Below are 20541 nucleotides of genomic sequence, written 5' to 3' on the forward strand. Positions count from 1 at the left end.
ATGAACGACACAGCAAGTAAATAAACAAAGTCTATCTGGGCTCTGATGAGCTTAATAGAGCAAAGCGATGGATCGAGACGGCGAGCGAGGGGACAGATTTTCAGGGCGAAAGTGAACAGATTTTCCAAAACAGCCCCTGGAGATGCTGCTATTTATAAGGAGAAATGAACCATTACTGTATCTAATTTGCGGCAAATTGATCCAGGAGACTTAGGCTGACACCCCCCCCCCCCACCCCCACCCCTCTTGCTTGTGTGTTTAGGCTCCGATTCATACCTTGTCAGAGGGGACCGGAGCCGGGAGGACAAACGTGTCAGCTCGCCGCCCTCTCCGAGGGCCCCGTCACAGAGGAGCTATGAAGCCGACCGAGAGAGAGGACTCACTCGCATTTTTTTTGGTGACAGGAAGCTCCGCAGGCGTGACATCACAGAGCGAGCAGGGCGTGACGATCCCCTCCATGAGAGGAATGTTAACGGAGAATTTGTTGGAAAGGTCACCGGTCAACAAATAGCAAACACAAGGAAAAAAAACATTTTTCAAATTTATGTCATATCCTAAATGTGATCGCTTACTTTACACATGACCGACCGGAGCGGGACTCCACTTTGTTGATGGCAAATCCACAGTTAATGCAGTTAATGCAGTCTCTGAGTGTGAGCAGGAATGCGGTTAATGCTTTTGAGGTCACCAGAGGTTAAGAGTCACACACCTCGGACGCCCTGCTGAGGATTTGTGTGCATGATATAACTTTAACACTTTGAGCATTATATGAACAGACATGTGACAAATTAAAGAAGAATAACTGAATTAAAGAGTCTGGGAAATGTAATAAATACAGGTGCTAGACAGGGCAGGAGGGTGTGAGGGTTACTGAATGGGTTGATGGGTTTTGAATATAATAAGCGATTCATATGCTGTGGCCTTCACAATCTCCCGAGTTGAATAACGACAGGATATTTTGTTTTCAGCAAAAATCGAAACACTGAATGAGGAAATATCTTTTGACGTGTTCGTCCCTTTAGAAAAGTATGAATGTGGACAGCGAGCACAGGAGGACAGGTAAAAATATTATTAGTTTACGCTCTCGAGCTTTTTCTAAATGTTGACGGTGATATAAATTGTTTGCTGCAGAGATCGTAGCTTTGCGTGCATGTCGGTGTGCAGACGATGTTTTTGGGACGACAACATGAAGGTAGAACATCTATACATGTTACATGTTTAATGGTTGAATGAATGTATTTATTAGATATGTGGAGTCCCACAGAACTGCAACAGTTGACACTGAAATTGATATTATGTCCCACTTCATTCACTACTACAAACACAACTGGCCACACAAGTACAGTACAAGTTATAACAAGAGCAAACCTTGAGGTTAAGTGACACTTTTTTTCTCACCACGTTCATCAGATATGTTTAGAAATGTATGCGATTATTAATGGTACACTGAAAGTTCAACGTTTCCGCTGGTAAAGCGTTGCATTAGCCCCATCTAGTGGCAGCAACTGGTTGATGCAAGTGTTGTTTTTTTATTAAGAGTGAGAATCAACTTTATTGGAAGTTATGAGAAGATCACAGAAATTGAAATCAGATCTTTGTGGCTTTCATATTTTACATTTAGAACAGAAAAATGAACTGAAAACAAAGACAACAAAGATGACCAAGACTAAATATAAACATTTAGCTATTATACACAACAACAACTTATAGTAGGAGCTGTGTTCATTTCAGTTATTGTATTTTCTGTTCTTGTGAAGCACCTCGTAAACTTTGTTTTTGTTTTTGATTTAAATTAAAGATAACATTATAATATATAATATTATACCTTATTATTTTCATTATTATTAAATCATTTGTTTATACTTAAAATAAAGTTTTTTAAGCACTTAAACTTAAAATAAAATAAACTTAAAATGTGAGACGTTATGTGAAGCACTTTGTAAACTTAAAAAATATAAACAAAGGATATTATAATAAAGCAAATAATAATTCCAACAAATCTAGAACGATTTTAATTTGCGTTTTGGCTAAAAAAACAACAAAAACAAATGAAAAACTACAAAATATAGCTGTATACAATTAATTCTACAACCAAAGCATAATAGTTGAAACAAACAATTGCAATAAAAGGAAGTGGAATAAAGTGGGCAGTATTAAAATAACTCATCTAAAAGGGGCGGAGCCTGTGTGCGCAGTTTGCGGAGCAGCGTGACAGCGGACTCGTTAGGATGGCGCTGCAGAGGAGAGGGCTCCTCCGTCCGTGCGCGACTTCTAAACTAGAGGAAAACTGCTGCAGCGATGGATAAGAAGTGACTCGAACCAACAACTTTTATTTTATTAATTTGTCTTCCCCCGAAAGTCATGCGCCTGTTGCTCGGTCTGCTCTGCGCGCTGCTCGCACACGGGGACGGGAACGCGACCGGAGACCGGTTCGCTCCAACCGGACGGTCTCTGCATATCAATGCCGGGGACCTCGCCATCCGGGATCACGTGAGCCCACAGCCCCTTCAGCACCGACGACGAGCGCCCGACGCCTCGCCAGGTTCGTGTGGCCTTCACTGTCTCACGGGGGGCGTCGTAAACTGTAGTGAACCTCGTCCGATTCTCATCGGAGGGCCTCCAAAAGATGCTTGATATCATTGATGCGAAATCAATCACAGTGTAGCTGGAGAATAAGGATTGAGGTTGGCAATTTGACGTTTATTTTATTATTATTATTATTATTTCCACTCCGTCAACCAACTTATTTAGAGGTATTTTTCTAACAGATGAGAGACTCCCATGTCCTCGTTTATTCGGCCCAGACCGATCTGTATCAGGGTTCAGTCGCCAATCTCCTGATCAGTTCATGAGTAATAGTGTCTGTGATGATGGAGCTGGCTGCTGTCACATCGTGAGTAACGGTTTCTCCCATCTGTCCCTTATTCTTCTTTTTTTTTACTGCATCGCCGCCACTAAGACAGCAAATAATCCATTCAAATGAGCATTATTCATACAGTATAACAATAGTAACATTGTAAGGGAGATCGCCATAATATCCATAAAAGTAAAGAAAAAAAGAAAAGATAAAATGTCAGCGTTACAAAGTGCTTTAAACATGTGGATGCTCGCTCAGAGGGCCCTTAAAGTCCCCCACTGTGTATTATCATGTCATTCAAATCAAGTGTTTACACAAGAACACATTCCTTCTTTTGTGTTACGTGGCTATACATCTAAATGGCTAACTCTAAAGTGCGTCCTCTCTCTCTCCCTCTCACACACACACACACACACACACACACACACACACACACACACACACACACACACTATTACAAGCGGCGGAGAGCAGCTGAAAGAGGGATTTGTGACCCTTTTCATCAACTGATTCATGACTAATTCATGCCGCAGTGGGAGTACATTACCATCCGTCATCGCATGATCCTCGGGTCTGCGTCGTCGGCCAGAAACACTTGGATATGCACCCGAGCGCGCTGTTGTCACTTGCATCCCTCCCCGACTCCCCCCTCTCCTCCCCCGTCTGCCGACATGCCGTGTGTCCTGGCAAGCCTTCTCCTCCTAGCCTCCCTTCTCGACTGAGTTCCACTCTCCATATATACTTTGGAATAGGAAGACAAAGTGTATGTATACAAATGTACACACCAAAAAAAAACTCCTTATGGCACCCGTTATGAGATGTAGTGTCGTCCCTTCATGATAGGCAAAGCAACATTTAAAGATGTAATCATTCTCCTCAGGGGGGGTTGTAGTTATTTGACAACAGTACTGGTGGTTGTTTTCCCCCCCGCCCCTCCTCCCGCCTCCCCTCACCCGGCTTTCCTCTAAGCATCTTTTCCCTTCAGTTCACGTTGGTCCTATTTGATATTGCTGACTCGCGCCCGAGGGCGATCTGGCCCACATATGAAAGGGTGCACTTGTGTGTTTTCCTCCATCGGTGGAATGTATGGCCTAATTCCAACACACACACACACACACACACACACACACACACACACACACAAACAAGCATGTTTGTTGGGAGGTTTTGATGGGGGGGGGGTCAGCAGAGATAAGTCCCTGTAGCACCATCTGTTTGCGCCGCCTGATGCTCTCACAGAACTGACTAGTCAACATGTTTGTGCCTTTTGCTCGACGCGTCAGCCGAGGGAAACACAGTGTTTTTCTGTAATTGTAGCTTGCCGATCTCATGTTTTTTTTTAGTCTTTTGATCGTCTTCCTTGCGCTATGAACGAAGACATATTTTAAAAAGTTCACAAATTGATCAAGAAATGGTTTGAAAACACTCGTGTGCTCGATAATAACAGTAGTCCAGCGACACCCACACACACACAACGTGGGATCTGTTTCTCATCAGCTTCAGCGGGCTCAGACGGCCCATTTCAATCCACTTCATAAACCTCTTTGTGGCGCGGTTCAGTGCGCCAAATGGGTAGATTATAGTAATCTGGCACGGAACACCTCCACTTCAGATCCAGTGACCCCCGTCTGTTGTGTTTGGCGACGACCGCAGAGCGCACACGAAGCGTGGCCGCCTCTCCCAAAACAAGCATCCTCTTGTCCATCTGCGCTGGTGTGTGTACAGCAGCGGGTTGACTCACACACTGCCAAATGTAGGCTTTCATATTGAGGTGGAAAATATGGGAGGTCCTGTTTGGAAGCACATTTCTGGCATTGTGATGAAGAGAAAAAAAAGGTCCTGTGAGTCATTATAATGAGAGACTATCTGAAAATAATAAATATGCATTGCAAAATTAGGACTTCAAAAAATAATGACACATCTGTGGAAACGAGCTTCCAAAATATGCACTGTGATTATACTGTCATTATTTTTGAGACGCTAAGTATTTGTTTTGAGAAGCTAAGTCATCATTTTGAGATGCAAAGTCATCATTTTGAGATGCAAAGTCATCATTTTGAGAAGCTAAGTCATCATTTTGAGAAGCTAAGTCATCATTTTGAGAAGCTAAGTCTTCATTTTGAGATGCTAAGTCATCATTTTGAGACGCAAAGTCATCATTTTGAGATGCAAAGTCATCATTTTGAAAAGCAAAGTCATCATTTTGAGATGCTAAGTCATCATTTTGAAACGCTAAGTCATTATTTTGAGATGCTAAGTCATCATTTTGAGAAGCTAAATCATCATTTTGTGATGCTATGCCATTATTTCAAGACAATAAGTCATCACTTTGGGAGCTGGCCAGTCCTCGTGCAGACTTTTATACAAAGTAAGTACTCTTGGTACTGAGAAGTTTGACGTTTCTGAACGTTTCTGAATAAATAACAAGCGCCCTTTGCTGACATGCTTATGTAACAATTGTAACCATGTTACATAACGGCCAAAACTCAAGATCTACTTCACACGGGGACGTGGACTTGGATGTCTTGGGGGGAAATGTCACAATTGCAGTAATTGGTGAGGGCATTCGATAGCAGCAGAACACACACGTTACGCAGTGGTCGCACTGGGAGCGACAAACGCAGAAAAACGGCCACGCATGGCCAGCTCCATTGTTGAGTCAGCGTGGAAGTGTTGCTCCTTGACATAGTTATGTTATTAACTAATTCGTGTCACCGATTTTTCAACTCTAATCCGGGTCCGTCCGCAGTGCGCTGCTCGCTGCTGGCGTCTGAGCTGAAGGACTTTCTGGTGAACTTGCATCATTTTATCTGATTTTTTGCAGGATGGTAGTGCGGTCAAGTGAGCCCATTATGTCATTGAAGCTGAATTTGAATTACATTTTCTCCAAAACTGTACAGTAAAATCTCAAGGCCATGCACCTGGACAGGGTCAGCATGAACAAGACTGCGTTGTAATTTTACTTTACAATCGTAAGGATCTGTTTTTGTAGCAGTTTGAATGTTGGAAATTGTGACATTATGAATATCATTATGTCATTGAAGCTGACTTTGAAGTCACTTTTCTCCAAAACTGTACAGTGAAATCTCATGGCCATGTATTAAATTTAAGGATCTCAACGTTACCTTGACACAAACTGGTCTGCGAGGTGAAAGTCACGTGTTTATCGACCCACCTTAACCTCCTCCCTTCGTACACTTTATTGCTCTTAGGTTAACGTTATATACAACTTATTTGTCTTTCCACAACCACCATTTATTCATATAACTGATGTATCACACAGCATTCCTTCATTGTTATGCAACACGACGATATGCGTCTGAGAATTAAAGTCTAGTTGTCTCGTTGACTAACTATTGGCTGTCAGTGCGCAGTGTGAAAGTGACTAATTGGGTTTGTGGATACGCTGACACATTATTATTAAGCCCTGAATGGGATCCTCTAGCAGCTACCTGAAAATATGTAACGATTAGAGCCTCACGTTATTGGAAAGTATGCTCCGTATTTAGCTGTCTGCATGCTGATGTCGCTTAATGTCGTCTTGAACGCACGCTTTGCTGAACTAATTGGCCAATTTTAACGTTTGTATTTGTCGCCAACTCTGTAAAATCTACTGGGATTAATCGATTGATATCCTCCAGGGATTCTACAAATTACTTTTCCCATTGTGCCGTCAATAAGGTCGCTTCTAGGTTAATTGGAAACGCGGGCAACTCCATTCTGTTGAAGCACACGCTCGTACGGCATTAACGGGGTGGTCAAATAAATAGGAACGCCTTACAATTTGCTTTTAATGCAGCCCAGTCTGCAACAGGCACTGCCTGCAAGGAGCTGATAATAGTCCACTTTGCTGAGATATTTGTCAGATTGTCATTTGTGGTGTTTTAGTGATTTGCATTATAATGTGAGGGGGTCTTATTATTTCTAATATACATTGTAGATAATGTGTGGATCTGAATTTGTTTGAATTGTTTCATCTATACTATTGCCATCCCAAGATTCAAGATGTTTTTACTGTCATATGCACAGATAAAAGTTATTCTGTACAATGAAAAGCTTATTTAGCTCGGTCTTAACACAGAAATACAATAAACTGAATGTAAAAAAATAAAAAAAATAAGGCACAACATATAAAAGAATCCATCCTTCATCTTAACCCATCTTTATTTCCTCCAGATTCTGCTTTTGACCTAAAGATCCAGGTGAACAATGCGCTGAGTCGTCAGTACCTGAGCCGGGCGGTGGTGGAGGTCTACGTCAACTACACCAGGACCAACGCCGCTCTTACCGGGGAGGACGGCGGCGTTCTGCTCCACGTACCTTTCACAACTGGGATGCCGATCTCCATTGTGGCCAGCAAGGACGGCTTCATCTGCACACTGCTGCCTTGTAAAACCAACAGGATGCCCAGTAAGATACTTAAAGTGTGGATGTGTTCAATGTGCAAATCGTTTCAGAGGTAATGAGCTATATGAAGTGTCATTTTATTTTATTTAACATCGAAAACACTAGCTTCAAACACTTCAGTGATTTTCTAAACTGGCCCACTGCATTTGACACCCAATTAGGTGCAGCACCCAGGCAGAATTATTTGGGAACATTAAATAAATTCACATCCAGAGCGTGTGCCCCCTCTGTGTTTCTCGTCTGCCATATTCAGTGAGGAGTGAATCTGTTCATTCAACCCTATGTTCCCTCAGATCATAACATCCACCTCCACATGGTTGCTCACAAAATATGACAAACAGAAGCTCACGGCACATTTTTATGACATTGTTATTCTGCACCGTTATTATTTTTTTTAAATTTATTCAAGGTTTATTCATCCAGAAAAACCTTGTTGAGATTAAAAATCTCCTTTTCAAGAGTGTGATGGCCAAGACAGCAGTAACACATAGTTTCAGACAGATAAAACAGTGACAGAACATTTTTAGATCACAGCATGAGACTCAAGTCATCATTTAGTTCACGCAGGTGCACATTCCTCATTTAAAAACATCTACAACCAGATTATATTATATGTTTCCTGCTGTGGCAAAGCTGATTGGTTTACCCACATGTTCTCTACCATGCCTTCACCCAACTAATCCAACCAACTAAAGGCAAAGAGTAGTTTTTAACAAGGGCGCAGGATGGGGCTAGGCTAACAAAGGTCCTCAATTTGGACCATAGGGCTGAGGGATCATCAGGCTTCTTTTGGGATGGACAGAAAGTATGTGAGAGAACATAGAACGGAGGGAACTAAAGGCCTAGTCTGGGATGGACAACAAGCGTTGAAGGAACATAGGAGTTAGGGAACATAGGAGTCCTATGTTCCCTCAGTCCTATGATAGGACTGAGGGAACATCGGCTTTCCCCCCTTACAGGGACATGCATGTATAATGAAAGTGAAGAGCTGACTCTTGAAACTTGAGCTATTTCTTTTGTAGTAACAGTTTAGATAAGCCCTTGACAGAAAAGTGACCTCATTCATTTCTTTGCCTCTGTGCAGCGCTCGATATAACACAATGTCACACTGCCATCTAGTGGAGAAACTGCACACTGCTAGATGAAGTATTCTTTACTAATTTTCTTCTTGTATCGTTGCTGCAGTATTTTCATCTGTGACCATGTCGCTACTTGGTCTGAACCAGGGGAACATCTGGCTCTTCGATGATTCTGTCCTGATCACCGGCAAAACATCGGGTACTGTATATGATGTTAAATCCACTCTTTTATGTTCTTTATGTCTTGTTCATGCACTACAGCAACCAAAAATGGCCGCACTAAAGGGGACAAACATGTATTTGATGAACACATATGTCTGACAGGTATTCGTCGTGTTTCCCTTGATTTGCAGACAGTGCATCGCTGCCAAGTGTCCAGTTTCCCAAGAGCCTGCTGAATCTGACCGACGGCAGTAATGCCACCTCCGTTAAAGCCTTCCTGACCGTCCCCAAGCTGCCGTCCAAGGAGGACAGCTTCCTGCACACGCTGGGCATCGTGAGCAGTAAATCAGGTCTGCGGCGACGATACTCGGAAAACAATGAATGGATCGCAACACTGGAGCCAATAAAGTCAATTACATACTGATTTTAACCCATCTTTACCTCCTCTGTTTCTCCAGGATTCGTCAGCGTGGAGTTGAGTCCGGTGGCGGCCGTCAGCGTGCAGCTGTTCTCAGGAGACGCTGAGCTGCATGTGAGCGGACCCGTCCACATCCGCCTCAGCATCCCAGACAGCAGCGGACTTCAGACTTCCAATGTCGTTCCAGCGTGGTTCCTTAACCGGACCGCTGGTGAGGAGGAGTCACACACACACACACACACACACACACTCATTTAGATTTTTAGAAGAGTCAGGGTAAGTGAGGATGATTTCATGGCCTCGACAGGGAAATTACAGTTGGTAACTTTATTTCAAAGAATGACTTCTTCTCATATTTGGTCAAACTGTCAGTATGTCTAAACTGTAGTACGCGAGACAGATAATATGTGGAAACATTGCGCTCCTCTGCCTCTTTTTTTTTCTCTGGATCCCTGTCAAACTAGTCCAAAATATGAATACATTTTCATTTTTCAGAAACACATTCTAGTGTGTTGTTTAGCTGTGAAATGAGAGACCGTGACCCCGATCGCCATGTTGATAAAAGGAGTCAAAATCAAGCACCAGAGAAAACTTTCTCACGACCTGAGGCCGATCAGCTGTTGTCTCTAACGGTCCCAACAAAACGTGGACGGGATCCCTGTTTTTTCATGTGTTTATGTTTTGTATAAAAAAAGATCTTCATGGAATTGGGGAAACAGAGAAAATTGGTCTGTCGTTATTCCTCAAAGATGTATTATTCTAATCTTCTAATACATTAATTAACCTGAGATTAATAGATTATGTGTACATTTTGGACATTTGTTAGTACATCTGTTTCTGTAAATATATATATATATATATATAGAGAGAGAGAGAGAGAGAGAGAGAGAGAGAGAGAGAGAGAGAGAGTGAGAGTGTGCAGATGGGGCCTTGTGCGTCGGACCTGCTGCGTATTTATAGAATTTCTCTAAAAACTCGGGAAAGAAAGTACACTCTTTCTGATTCTCAACAAAGTGTCGTGTCATTTTGAGTCTTCAGATCAGTCAAACGATACAAACGTGGTTCACTGTGGTATGGGAAATAGAATAAATTAGACTGTTGTGGGATAAAGGACAATGCTAAACAAACAGTGTTGTTGTTATTGTTTTGCTGTCCCGCAGGTGGATGGATGAGGAAGGGGCTCGGCACGATGGTGTCGGTAGAAGGAAAACTCGTGTGGACGTTCACAGCGCCGCACCTCGGCTACTGGATCGCAGCACCTTTGTCCTCCACCAGAGGCGAGTTCTCACCCTCAAATATTAATCTGATGTGATACGCTGCTTCATCTGTTCTTCACGCACGTGTGTTCTATTGCATCCGAGCCTCTTCTGACCGTCTGTCTGCTTTAGGTTTCTTTGGAGTTGCCATCCCCATTGACTTCATCTCACACCACTCATCTCTGCTGATGCTTGTCCTTGGAGGAATGCTTGTAATTGTCTCCTGTCTCCTGGTCGGGTTATTGTTTAATCGCAGGTAACCGAGGCGTTCATCTTGATCAGTTTCCTTTAAAACACACTTAAAATATCAGTTCAAATCCATGAAGTTCGATGCTTGTGAAGTACCTTCACCGTGTAGTGTTTGCAGCATGAGTTTCACTGATCGAGGCGACGTTTTCTGTCTGCAGACGTTCGCTCAGTGGAACTAAAACGAAGCTCCGACCGGCGATGAGAAAAGACCAAACCACCTCAACGTGTGACGGGGAAGTCTCCGACGTGTCTTCAGCCGACTCCTTCCGTCTCCAGAGTGGACCGAGCCGTTCGTCGGCAGAAATCGCCAACCCCGGCGCCGCGGCTGTCCCGCTGCAGTGTAACGAACCGGAGCGAAGCGCCGACCCGAGCGACCTGATGCGTTTGCGCGAAACCGCAGCTCCCATCAGAGCTCCGGCCTCTCAGAATTTGTTCTTCTACAACCAGCCCGTCGCCATTTTTCACGCCCCGGCGTTCTTCCGCTCGGAGGAGCAGCCGGAGCAGCCCCAGTGGAGCAAGTCGGCCACTCTTCCCCTTCAGGACGGCCCGGCGCGGGTTCTCCCGGAAGGGCCGCCCGGTGCCCAGAACGAGGACCAGGTCGGCGTTCTGGAGGGATCTCGGGCCGCGGCTTCTTCAACCGACACATCCGCGGGGCGCTTCAGCCTCACGGAGTCGGCGTCGGTTCCGGGGACGTTGAATAAAATGAGCGGCGGCGGCGGCGGCCGACACTCGGCGCACGCCTTCGCGGACCTTTCTCGGATCCCGTCGACTCAGCCCCCCCGAGCCTGGTTCGTGTCACTGGAGGGGAAACCGGCAGCCGAGATCCACTACGCCGTGTCGGAGCAGCAGAGGCGGCGGAGGCCCGTCGAGAGCCGAGAAACCAGTTTGGACTCGGGAGTGGACATGAGCGAACTGAACCCGACGGCCGGAAGGAGGGCCGTGACGCTGGAGCGCAAAAACACTTTTGTCAAGAGCAGCAGGCGTGCCCCGCCACAGTAAAAGCCCTTAACGCCTCCACGCCTGCGGCCCTCTTGAGTACCTGTAACACGAGATGAGTTGACCTTCCTTTAGTGCAAGTTGAGGCCCAACTCTTGTGCATGTGTGAGCCGTCCAGAGCAGAGCATGTGGCTTCAGCAGTTGGAAGCCCATTTCCGCCACCCAAAAAAATAAGTTATAATTACGTAGTTGATTTTTTTTTGTTATAATTATGACTTTTTTTGTTGTCATGATTATGACTTTTTTGTTTTTTGTCATAATTATGTTTTTTTTTTTAAATTTTGTCGTTATGACTTTTTTTGGTCATAATTATGACTTTTTTGTTGTTGTCATAATTATGGCTTTTTGGTTTTTATGTTTGTTTGTTTTTGTTTGTCATAATTATGACCTTTTTGTTTGTTTTTTGTCATAATTACGACTTTTTTTTGGGGCGGAAAAGGGCTTCCATACATAACGGCCTCAGACGGTTTTAACAAGAATCATTTTCTAGATTTTCTATAAAATAAAGTGTCTGCAAAGTGAAGTTGCATAGTTGCAGTTGCTCTATTTGTCGGCCTCCAACGTGTCAAAGACACATGATTGAGATTATTGAGGTCCAACACTTTCATAACTCCTACATTTTTATTCCAGCCCAGATTAACGGACGGACGACCGGCTAACTGAACATGACTGAATGTTTGTTACTCCAACTGTGTCCCCTTGATTTGTCTTTGTAAATATCTGTTTGTGCATGTCCTCATGTATAATGTCATGAAGTGAATCATTTCATAATATTTTAATAATAATAAAAAAATAAGAAATGACCAATGACCTTGTGATGAGCCTTTATAGGTCAGGACAGTTCACATGTAATTCATATGAAGGAGAGTTTGGGCTGACTTTATTACAAAATGCTCAATTATTATCATTGAAATAATTATGATATGCTCATTTAGCTGGATTAAAATAATAAAGACCATCATGTTTATATATATAACTTTACCAAAAGTACAAAATCATGCACACAGACAAGATGAATCCATATCGCCACACACTGTACTCAACATGTCTTTTTTTTTTTTTTTTGGCACGACAGCTCGCTTCTTTTTCAATTACATTAATAGCCAACACATTGCACTTCCAATACTGTTTAGCACCATTGTTCTGTGATCCGGATGAGCTTCGGGTAGGTCCGGAGAACCTCCGGGTCTTTGAGAACTTCAAGAAAAAGAGAGCAGGATTCTTGACCGTTCTCAATCATCAGATCGATCAGGTGAGTGACCACTTCTTCTGGCTGTGAGGTATGCTTCAAAGCCCAATATTGACTTTGAGTGACAATACTTTTGGCGTGCGCATGCTGCAGAATGAGGAGATCCGCCCTCAGGCACTCGATGAGTTTCACCTTGTGCTTCCTGATCACTTCCACAGCGGGGCCCTGGGAACGACAGCAGGTTTTGTACTTTTTATGTGTCGGACTCGGCGTGCGGTTGGGATTTGTACGTGTCTCCTGAACGTCTGTCTGAGTGTGAGTGTGTGTCTTTGTCCCGCCACTGGCGACCTGATCAGCATGCAGCATCCCCCCCCTCACTTCCTGCTCCCGTCTGTGTGAAGATGAGCTTCCCTGAACACGACGAGTGAGTATAGAAATGAGGTGGATTGGGGTGAGTTTTGTTTAGCATAGCTCGCTGAGCGGATGCCCTTTGGATAAGTTGCGGCGTTGCTCAAAACTGGTGAAACTAGCAATGCACGTTGCTACACACATGTGTAAGTAGCAATATTTTAAAGACGTTACACGTGTGTCATGTGCGTTTCAGCAAGAGTGATACGAGGCTGGTCATAAAAAGTATTAATGATGGCTTGATGTTGAGTGTCTTATCTGGCGACTGGCTTGGTTTGTCCCACTCTAGTGTGTGTGTGTGTGTGTGTGTGTGTGTGTGTGTATTTTAGCATACCTGAGGGGATGGCAGTGCGCCGTCTCCTCTTCCTGAAAGCACAACCATGTTAGGATTTGCTGAAATGTCCTGACAGAATAAATATGTAATATATTGATTTTAATGCGACGGTGTAATGTTACCGGCACTAACTTGGGGCCTTTTTATGGTCACTGAAAAATTGATATCTTCGAGAGTGACATCAGATATTTTGTCAGCAATAACCACACTTGACCCAACAGCAACGTGATCTGCTGGGGGAAGACGTCCAGCAGCACTTCCTGAAGGAGGAAAAAAAAACAAAAAAACATTCTCGGTTCAAATGTTGGCTTTTTACTTAACGGAATCACAGTCATGTTGTATTCAACACATTTTGTTGGATTTCATACACTCAAACAAAGAGGGAAGCTTACCTGTCTGAATTCTTTCTGGATCACGCTCCATTTCAATCTTAGAGGAGATGGAGTTTCCTTTTATATTTCTGAGTTCTCTGATGGAAACAACACTGCCACTGTCCGCGTACACTGTCAATATCAATGACAATCACAATTCAGAAAACGTAACGACAATTAATAAAAAAGACAAACTTGAACCTCTGACCTGATAGAAGCCAGATGGAAACGACAGCTGCAAACAGGACCGCTACTAATCTCTATACCTTCAGCGCTGTATCTGCTTTATTTTCTCCTTATTATTCTCAAACGCACCCTCATCTTGTCTCATGCACTGGTGTCATGTTGTACTTTGAGAAACCCACTCACAGACAACACATTACTGCACTTAAAGATTAAAGATGCTCACCTGAAGGTCTCTGCTCTGAATTCAGCTCGTCCATGATCTGCATTGAGGAAGGAAGATAACAGAGAGGAGGGTTGACGTTATGCTTAATTAAAGATAATTTAGTTTGTTCCCTTCTGTGGTATTCAATTTAAATAGTTCACCCTGGATTGAAAGTGAAAGTAGTTACATAAAGACTTGTGTAACTACATAAAGACGTATGTAACTACACAGCACAATGCAAAAGTCTCAGCTCACAAATGTAAAGACAAGGTGAAAAAAAGATCCTTATTCATCATCAACATCATTAGTTAGGATTCTCTATCCACAGCATTGGAAACAAAGAGCAGGCAGAACAATCTTAAAATAAGAGAGAGAGAGTGCAAGCAGGATGTTGACTCGCTGAGTCACGTGACCATCGCGTACTTTACTTTAACTTGAGTCCACGCAAACGGAGAGACTCTTCATGGCACAACAAACAGCGCAAATACTGCCACTTACCTTTGTTAGGTACGATGTATAAACATATATTTCAAAAAAGAAAAGTGGAAATAAACTATTGGAAAGAGTAATCACAAACTCGCTGCTCTCTGTGTCTTCTCACTGCCAGCTGCGGTCAAGCTAGCCTCCACTTTGAAAAAAAGCGGGTGTTCTAGGTACGTGTATACTCGGCATTACGGGAAGAGCGACTTCAAAATAAGAACAAAGTTCTTGCCTTCGTGTGTGTGAGTGTTTCAGCGTACCTGAGAGGATAACATTGCTGAAATGTCCTGCCAACAAACAAAAACAATGAAGGGAATAATCAGCAATACGTCTGTAAGTATTGTAGTATTCACGCTTATCGTGACTTGCTCTTATTTTGAAGTCAGCTGTTACCGTAATGCCGAGTACACACGCGCGCGCTGACTGAGTTAAGCGGAGCTAGTACACTTCTTGTATTCTCACACAGCCGGTTATGGGATAAAGCATAACTCATGTACAGCACAATACACATGACTCAGTCCTCGACCTGGGACCAAGCACAATAACATGAGCATGTCAACAAACACTATGCATGCCAGCTGTAAATTGAGACATTTGACTACAACAAGCACACTGAGACTGCCTATCCGCATGTTACATTATTTTAATGAGCTTCATTTTAATATTCCTGTATGCCCACAATCTCAAATCAGCAGAAACTTTGAGGAAAACAAGATTTTAAATCCACGTAGGCAATAAATATACACAACGTCCTGTATGAGCATGCCACTTTCAGAAAAAGATTCAAGATGTTTTTACTGTCATATCTTTAAAATTTTTGTGCCTTATTATTTTTTTTTTTACCTTAAGTTTATTGTAATATTGTGTGAAGAGGACCGAGCAAAACAAGCTTTTCATTGTATAGAATAACTGTCGGTTATCTGTGTATATGACAGTAAAAACATTTTGAATCTTTTTTGGTGCATGTTGAAGTTGAAGCTGAATTACAAAGTTGGTTCACAAAGGATGTATTTACTGATTCAAAAGCAGAACGTATTTTACTTGACAATTTTATTTACAGATCCGATCTTAATTGATCGTCATCGAGTTATGAGTTCTTTTTGTGCTTTTTGTGCTTTTTGTGCTTTTTGTGCTTTTTGTGCGATTTCAGGCCTCGGTTCGCCCGAAATGTCCAACACGTAAAGGGGCGGGTAGACTCCAACCCCATAGGACACGCCCACGTGCACCAGCCCGTCTTCGTTGACCGTTTCGGTGATCCGGGGGCGGTCCAGTCTCTCCCACAGCTTCTGCTTCATGACGCGTCCCATTTCTAACCTGTAATAACGCCGGTGGAAGCTCTTAAACCTGGGAGGACGAAACGGAAATAGAAATCGAGGGATACATTTTGAAGTGATTGGAAAAAATGTGATAATTATCTGACCGATTTTTTTTGGACACAACATACCTCAACATATCATCAACCACCTCGTTGTAGAGCTGCTGGTACTCTTCCACCGAGCGGTCGTGTATCTCCGGAGGGCCGTCGTGGTGCGGTGGAGCAGTGGAGGGCTGGAGGTCGGGGGTCATGCTGGAGAATACTGGCAGGTCGGCAGGTGGGATGACGCCTGGAGGCTTCGGGACAACACATTATATTATATTACAGTTAGCTGACGCTTTTATCCAAAGCCACTTACAATAAGTGCATTCAACCATGAGTACAAACTCAAAACAACTAGAATCAAGTGTAGGGGACCGAATTCAAGGTCCCTGAATATCACAAGCTGCAGCAGAGGGGACACAAACCAAAACCTCTCCAGTACTTTGTCAAAGTAAAAGACTCTTCAGATTCTGGCCATTTTTATACAAACTTATTTTGTATTTACACCCGGATGCAAAACGAATTGTGATAGAGAGTGAAGCGAAAGGGAATCAGTCGTATTTGATGGAGCTTAAAAAGATTGTTCAGGTAATGTGAGTCACATCAGAAGTGCAATAGGCCTGCACAATGGTGTTAGACAGTGTCCTAAGTGTACACATTCTGCCTTATCTACTCTGTCTTTGCTTATTTAGTGAACTGGAACACACTCCGAGAATCTCTCACCAGGTGCTTCATGCAGCATGCACACAGTGTGCCAACAGAGGGCATCTCCCGAAAAGAGACTCTCCATTCTATCCGGCTGTCTGTCAGGAGAACATAACACTGCCAGAAAAACACACAGACACACACTTGTGTTAGAATGAAGGTTTACAACTACAGTCAAAAGCAACATCTGGCATTGGATAGAGAACATTTCATTTATCAAGGTTCTGTAAAAACAACAGATATTTTCTCTAAAACATGACATGAGAACACTTTCGGGCTTTTGTTGAACACAATTAAGTAGTAAGTAAGAAAAACAGTGTGGATTATTACAGAATAAACAACCGACTCCTATGTTATTTCTAAGTATTATTTGTGTATTTCCTGTGTGACTCCCGGCGTGGAGGAGTGTTCATGTGGATTATCAGTTCATTTATGGTAAAACACATTTAAAAAAAGTGTTCAAATCTCACATCTTTCATCTTGAAGTTTCGGCGCTTTCTTCGGTCTCGGAGTCCTTAGTTCTGACTAAACGAAGTGTAAACATGTTCTGGATCACTTGATTTGTTGTCTCATACAAATGATGCACCTGAAGAAAACACATAGCAACTGTGGAACACTCGGTCCCATTGTCTGCAGAAAGACGTTCTTTTGGGCTGTTATATATCGTGAGATATGGATATGGTGCTCTGCTGCATGTCCCTGCAATAATAGATAATATATGGGAATGTCTTTTTTTATGCGTCTGGATGATCACATCATAATTATTACAATAATAATAATTTAACCTTTTATCATTGTCAATTCAATGTTGAAGAGGAAAATTTAAAAAAAAAAAGATATATTAACAACATTTTGATTAAGCAACTGAAATATGAATAACTGACATGTAAAACATTTTCAAATCATTTAATCTATCATTTATTTCAATTTAATATGAAATCAAAACTTCTTTAGACTCAACACAATGATCATAACAATAAAAATGAAATATTCTCATATAATGGAAACCATATTACATGTCATTCATCATATAAAAGACTCAAAGACAACCAAAATAAATGTGTATTTATCCGTTGATACATTGTTCATTGATCACACGAGCGCTGAGTAATATAGATAAACCATATCCCACATATACAATTTACAATATTATTGAACATTATAATGCAGGTGGATCAAATCAACCATTCTGATTGGTTGAGAATGAGTCATGTGAGTCAAATGCGATGCACAACGCTTGGTGGTGGCTACAAATATTTTGTGCTAAAAAGGCAGCTACTAATCCTATTCATAATGTCGCAGGTAACTGTTTTATAAAAGCAATAAGGGTCGAGAGGCAGTACTGTATCGTCAATAATGTCAGTACATTATTGACGATACAGTACTGCCTCTCGTCCCTTATTGCTTAAAAATACAATATGATACCGACAGTGCAAAATAATAAGTCAAATAATCTTAATTCTGACACAATATTAAACACAATTTACAGAGATCCTTCATCACATTCATGCAATTCTTCGCCTGTCGAGGTCCCACGAACGTGATCGTTTATCATTTATTCACACGTATACCACACAAAAGATTACACTGTAACTCCGGATCTGCAACACTCTCCATTATGGGCTGGATTATTTGAGCGTGACTACTGCCGTCAGCGCCCATGCAGCCCGTCGATGAACTCATTAACCATTAATCATTCTGCAGCCTGAACACGCCAAACACATCGTTGTGAATGGATGAGAATAATGCTCTCTTTTTACTTGACGATCGCAAAGGGCCTGATGATGTTAGGTATATTAAAAGTTATTTAGTGTCATTAAAATAGACAATTTTTTTAGCAAAATTAGAAGAAAAATCAATTGGTGTGAATATATATTTCTATATCTATACATAAGTAATAAAGTTTTATATTGTCAGGCTACTTTACTATGATGTTGAAAAGACATCGGATTGAGCAGAAGTTCCAGGATGAAGGTCTCATCTATTATCTGTCATCAGGAGACATTTACAAACGTTAATTAATTCCGACTGGCTTACCTCACACAAATTACTATTATAAAATGAAAAGTGGGCTGCTGCACATCATCCACCAAACCACTAGAGGGCGCACTTGTAAAGGTTCTGTTTTTGAATTTCAGCGTTTGCCATGTTGCCAGCGAATTCAACAGAGTTTCTTCCAAAGTCATGATGCGATAAAACATGCGACTCAATGACCATTTGAGTCGAAATTATCATTCAACTTGCAAGAGGAGGCACTTGAAAAGCTGTTGCATGCTGCGAGGAACAGAAACATGGCAATACATTACTCAAAAGGTTTTTATTAAGAATCTAAAAAACCGTTTCCATAAAGAGTGTCAACTGGAAGAGTATCAATTGGGCACATTGTATAATGATTAGAATATAAGTAGTCTAAACCTTTAATTGATACAAGATAAGATAAGTTAAGATAATTCTTAATTAATCCCTCAGTGGGGAAATGACATATCACATCAGGGTGTATGGGATTAACCCAAAGAGAGCATCCAGAGCCCATTTTATTTTCAATGAAAGGCCATTCGTGGCTGAATCGCATCCATCTGCTTCTGCTGTGGAGTTACTAACAGGTGAATATGGATATTTAGACTTCCTCGCAGTAACACCCCTGCGTCTCTTATCTTGGACGGAGGCCTTTCGGGAATCTGGCTTTGGACCAAAGTGCTCTGGATGTGTGGAGTAAGAGTCCGGAGGAAAGGTAGCCGGACGCTCTGCTGGGAATGGAAACAGTTTGACGCACTTGGTGGATCATAAAACGGCAGCGGGATTAGCGATGACCCGATTGCGGACGCTGAATGACAAGCACACTCTGACACTTTGTGTGACCTGTGCGCTTGCCTCACTGCAGTGAGGTGTGTTCATCTGGCAGTTTTCTTGTAATGCAAAAGCACTGAGCTGTGCATTGTTTTCTTGGAGTGACAATTAGTTTGTGTTTTATCTGATATGTTGCGTGCTAATACACAACAGTGAACTAGCGTTTGGTGTGTTTTTCGTTGTGCAGCATTGCAACTTTTTTTTGTAAAAGTATCGACAGACAAAATTGTTGAAGATTTTCTTTTTTCATGTATTCGTCTCGACCTTGTGGCAACAAGCTCAACAGCGCCACAGTTCAGTCAGACATGTGGGTGTTTGACGCTAGTAGTCTAGAGTTTTGATGCTAGTAGTGCAGAGGTGAGGAGAGGAGGCTACAAAGGTCTGGTCAGGTCACTTCTTTTCAACTTACACCCCAAGATTTCATTCATTTTCAAACCTGAAAGAAAGCATTAAGGCAATTTATCTGACCTTGTGCATCTCTCTCTGTAGCCACAAGAAGCTTAAAAACACCTGAAAGCATGCATACTTTCATGTGTGACTAGACTTTGAGTGTCTAGATCTTAATTTGACCTAGTTTTGTGAGCACTGGTATTATTAAAATGGACCTAAACTGAAACATAAGCAATGTTCAATTTGTCCTTTTTTGGACAGTGCAGAGTAGCCTAATATTTCCCGGCATTGGCTTGAAGATTAATTGCTTTTAATAAAAGTCTTTCTTTCCTTTTTTTTCCTCTCCATTACATTAGTTGTAGCGGTTTGCTGGAGTAGAAAGACTTTTCCCAGGCCCTGCATAATTTTCAGGATGACCTGCTCTCGATCAGCTGGGGTTATGATTTCAGAAGACAGCGTTATACCAACTGCACTCGCTTTTCAAATAACATCAGTTAAATCAAGAGTTCAGTAACCTCCATCATTCTACACAGAGCAATCTGTCATACTGTCATGTGTTGTGGACCAAGGCCTGATGTATTAAAGCACCGCCAAACATCAGACTGCGTTAGCATGCCCCATTGTTCTGCTTTTCTCCTGCCGGCCCAA

At 42.3% G+C, this 20541-nt stretch overlaps 1 protein-coding gene across 1 annotated transcript; it reads left to right on the forward strand.

Moving 5' to 3' along the window:
* The first annotated feature begins 2231 nt into the window (after positions 1 to 2231).
* LOC137782490 (protein FAM171B-like) lies at positions 2232 to 12174 on the forward strand. The gene is made up of 8 exons (XM_068571785.1): positions 2232 to 2542; positions 7034 to 7267; positions 8450 to 8542; positions 8697 to 8855; positions 8964 to 9134; positions 10084 to 10200; positions 10312 to 10435; positions 10587 to 12174. The coding sequence occupies exons 1-8, from the start codon at positions 2362 to 2364 to the stop codon at positions 11425 to 11427; spliced, it is 1920 nt and encodes a 639-aa protein (XP_068427886.1). The 5' UTR covers positions 2232 to 2361; the 3' UTR covers positions 11428 to 12174.
* Positions 12175 to 20541: the final 8367 nt, after the last annotated feature.

Source organism: Clinocottus analis, unplaced genomic scaffold, assembly GCF_023055335.1.
Source record: "Clinocottus analis isolate CAN_PGR_092001 unplaced genomic scaffold, fCliAna1.0.p SCAF_12, whole genome shotgun sequence".
Taxonomy (NCBI): domain Eukaryota; kingdom Metazoa; phylum Chordata; class Actinopteri; order Perciformes; family Cottidae; genus Clinocottus; species Clinocottus analis.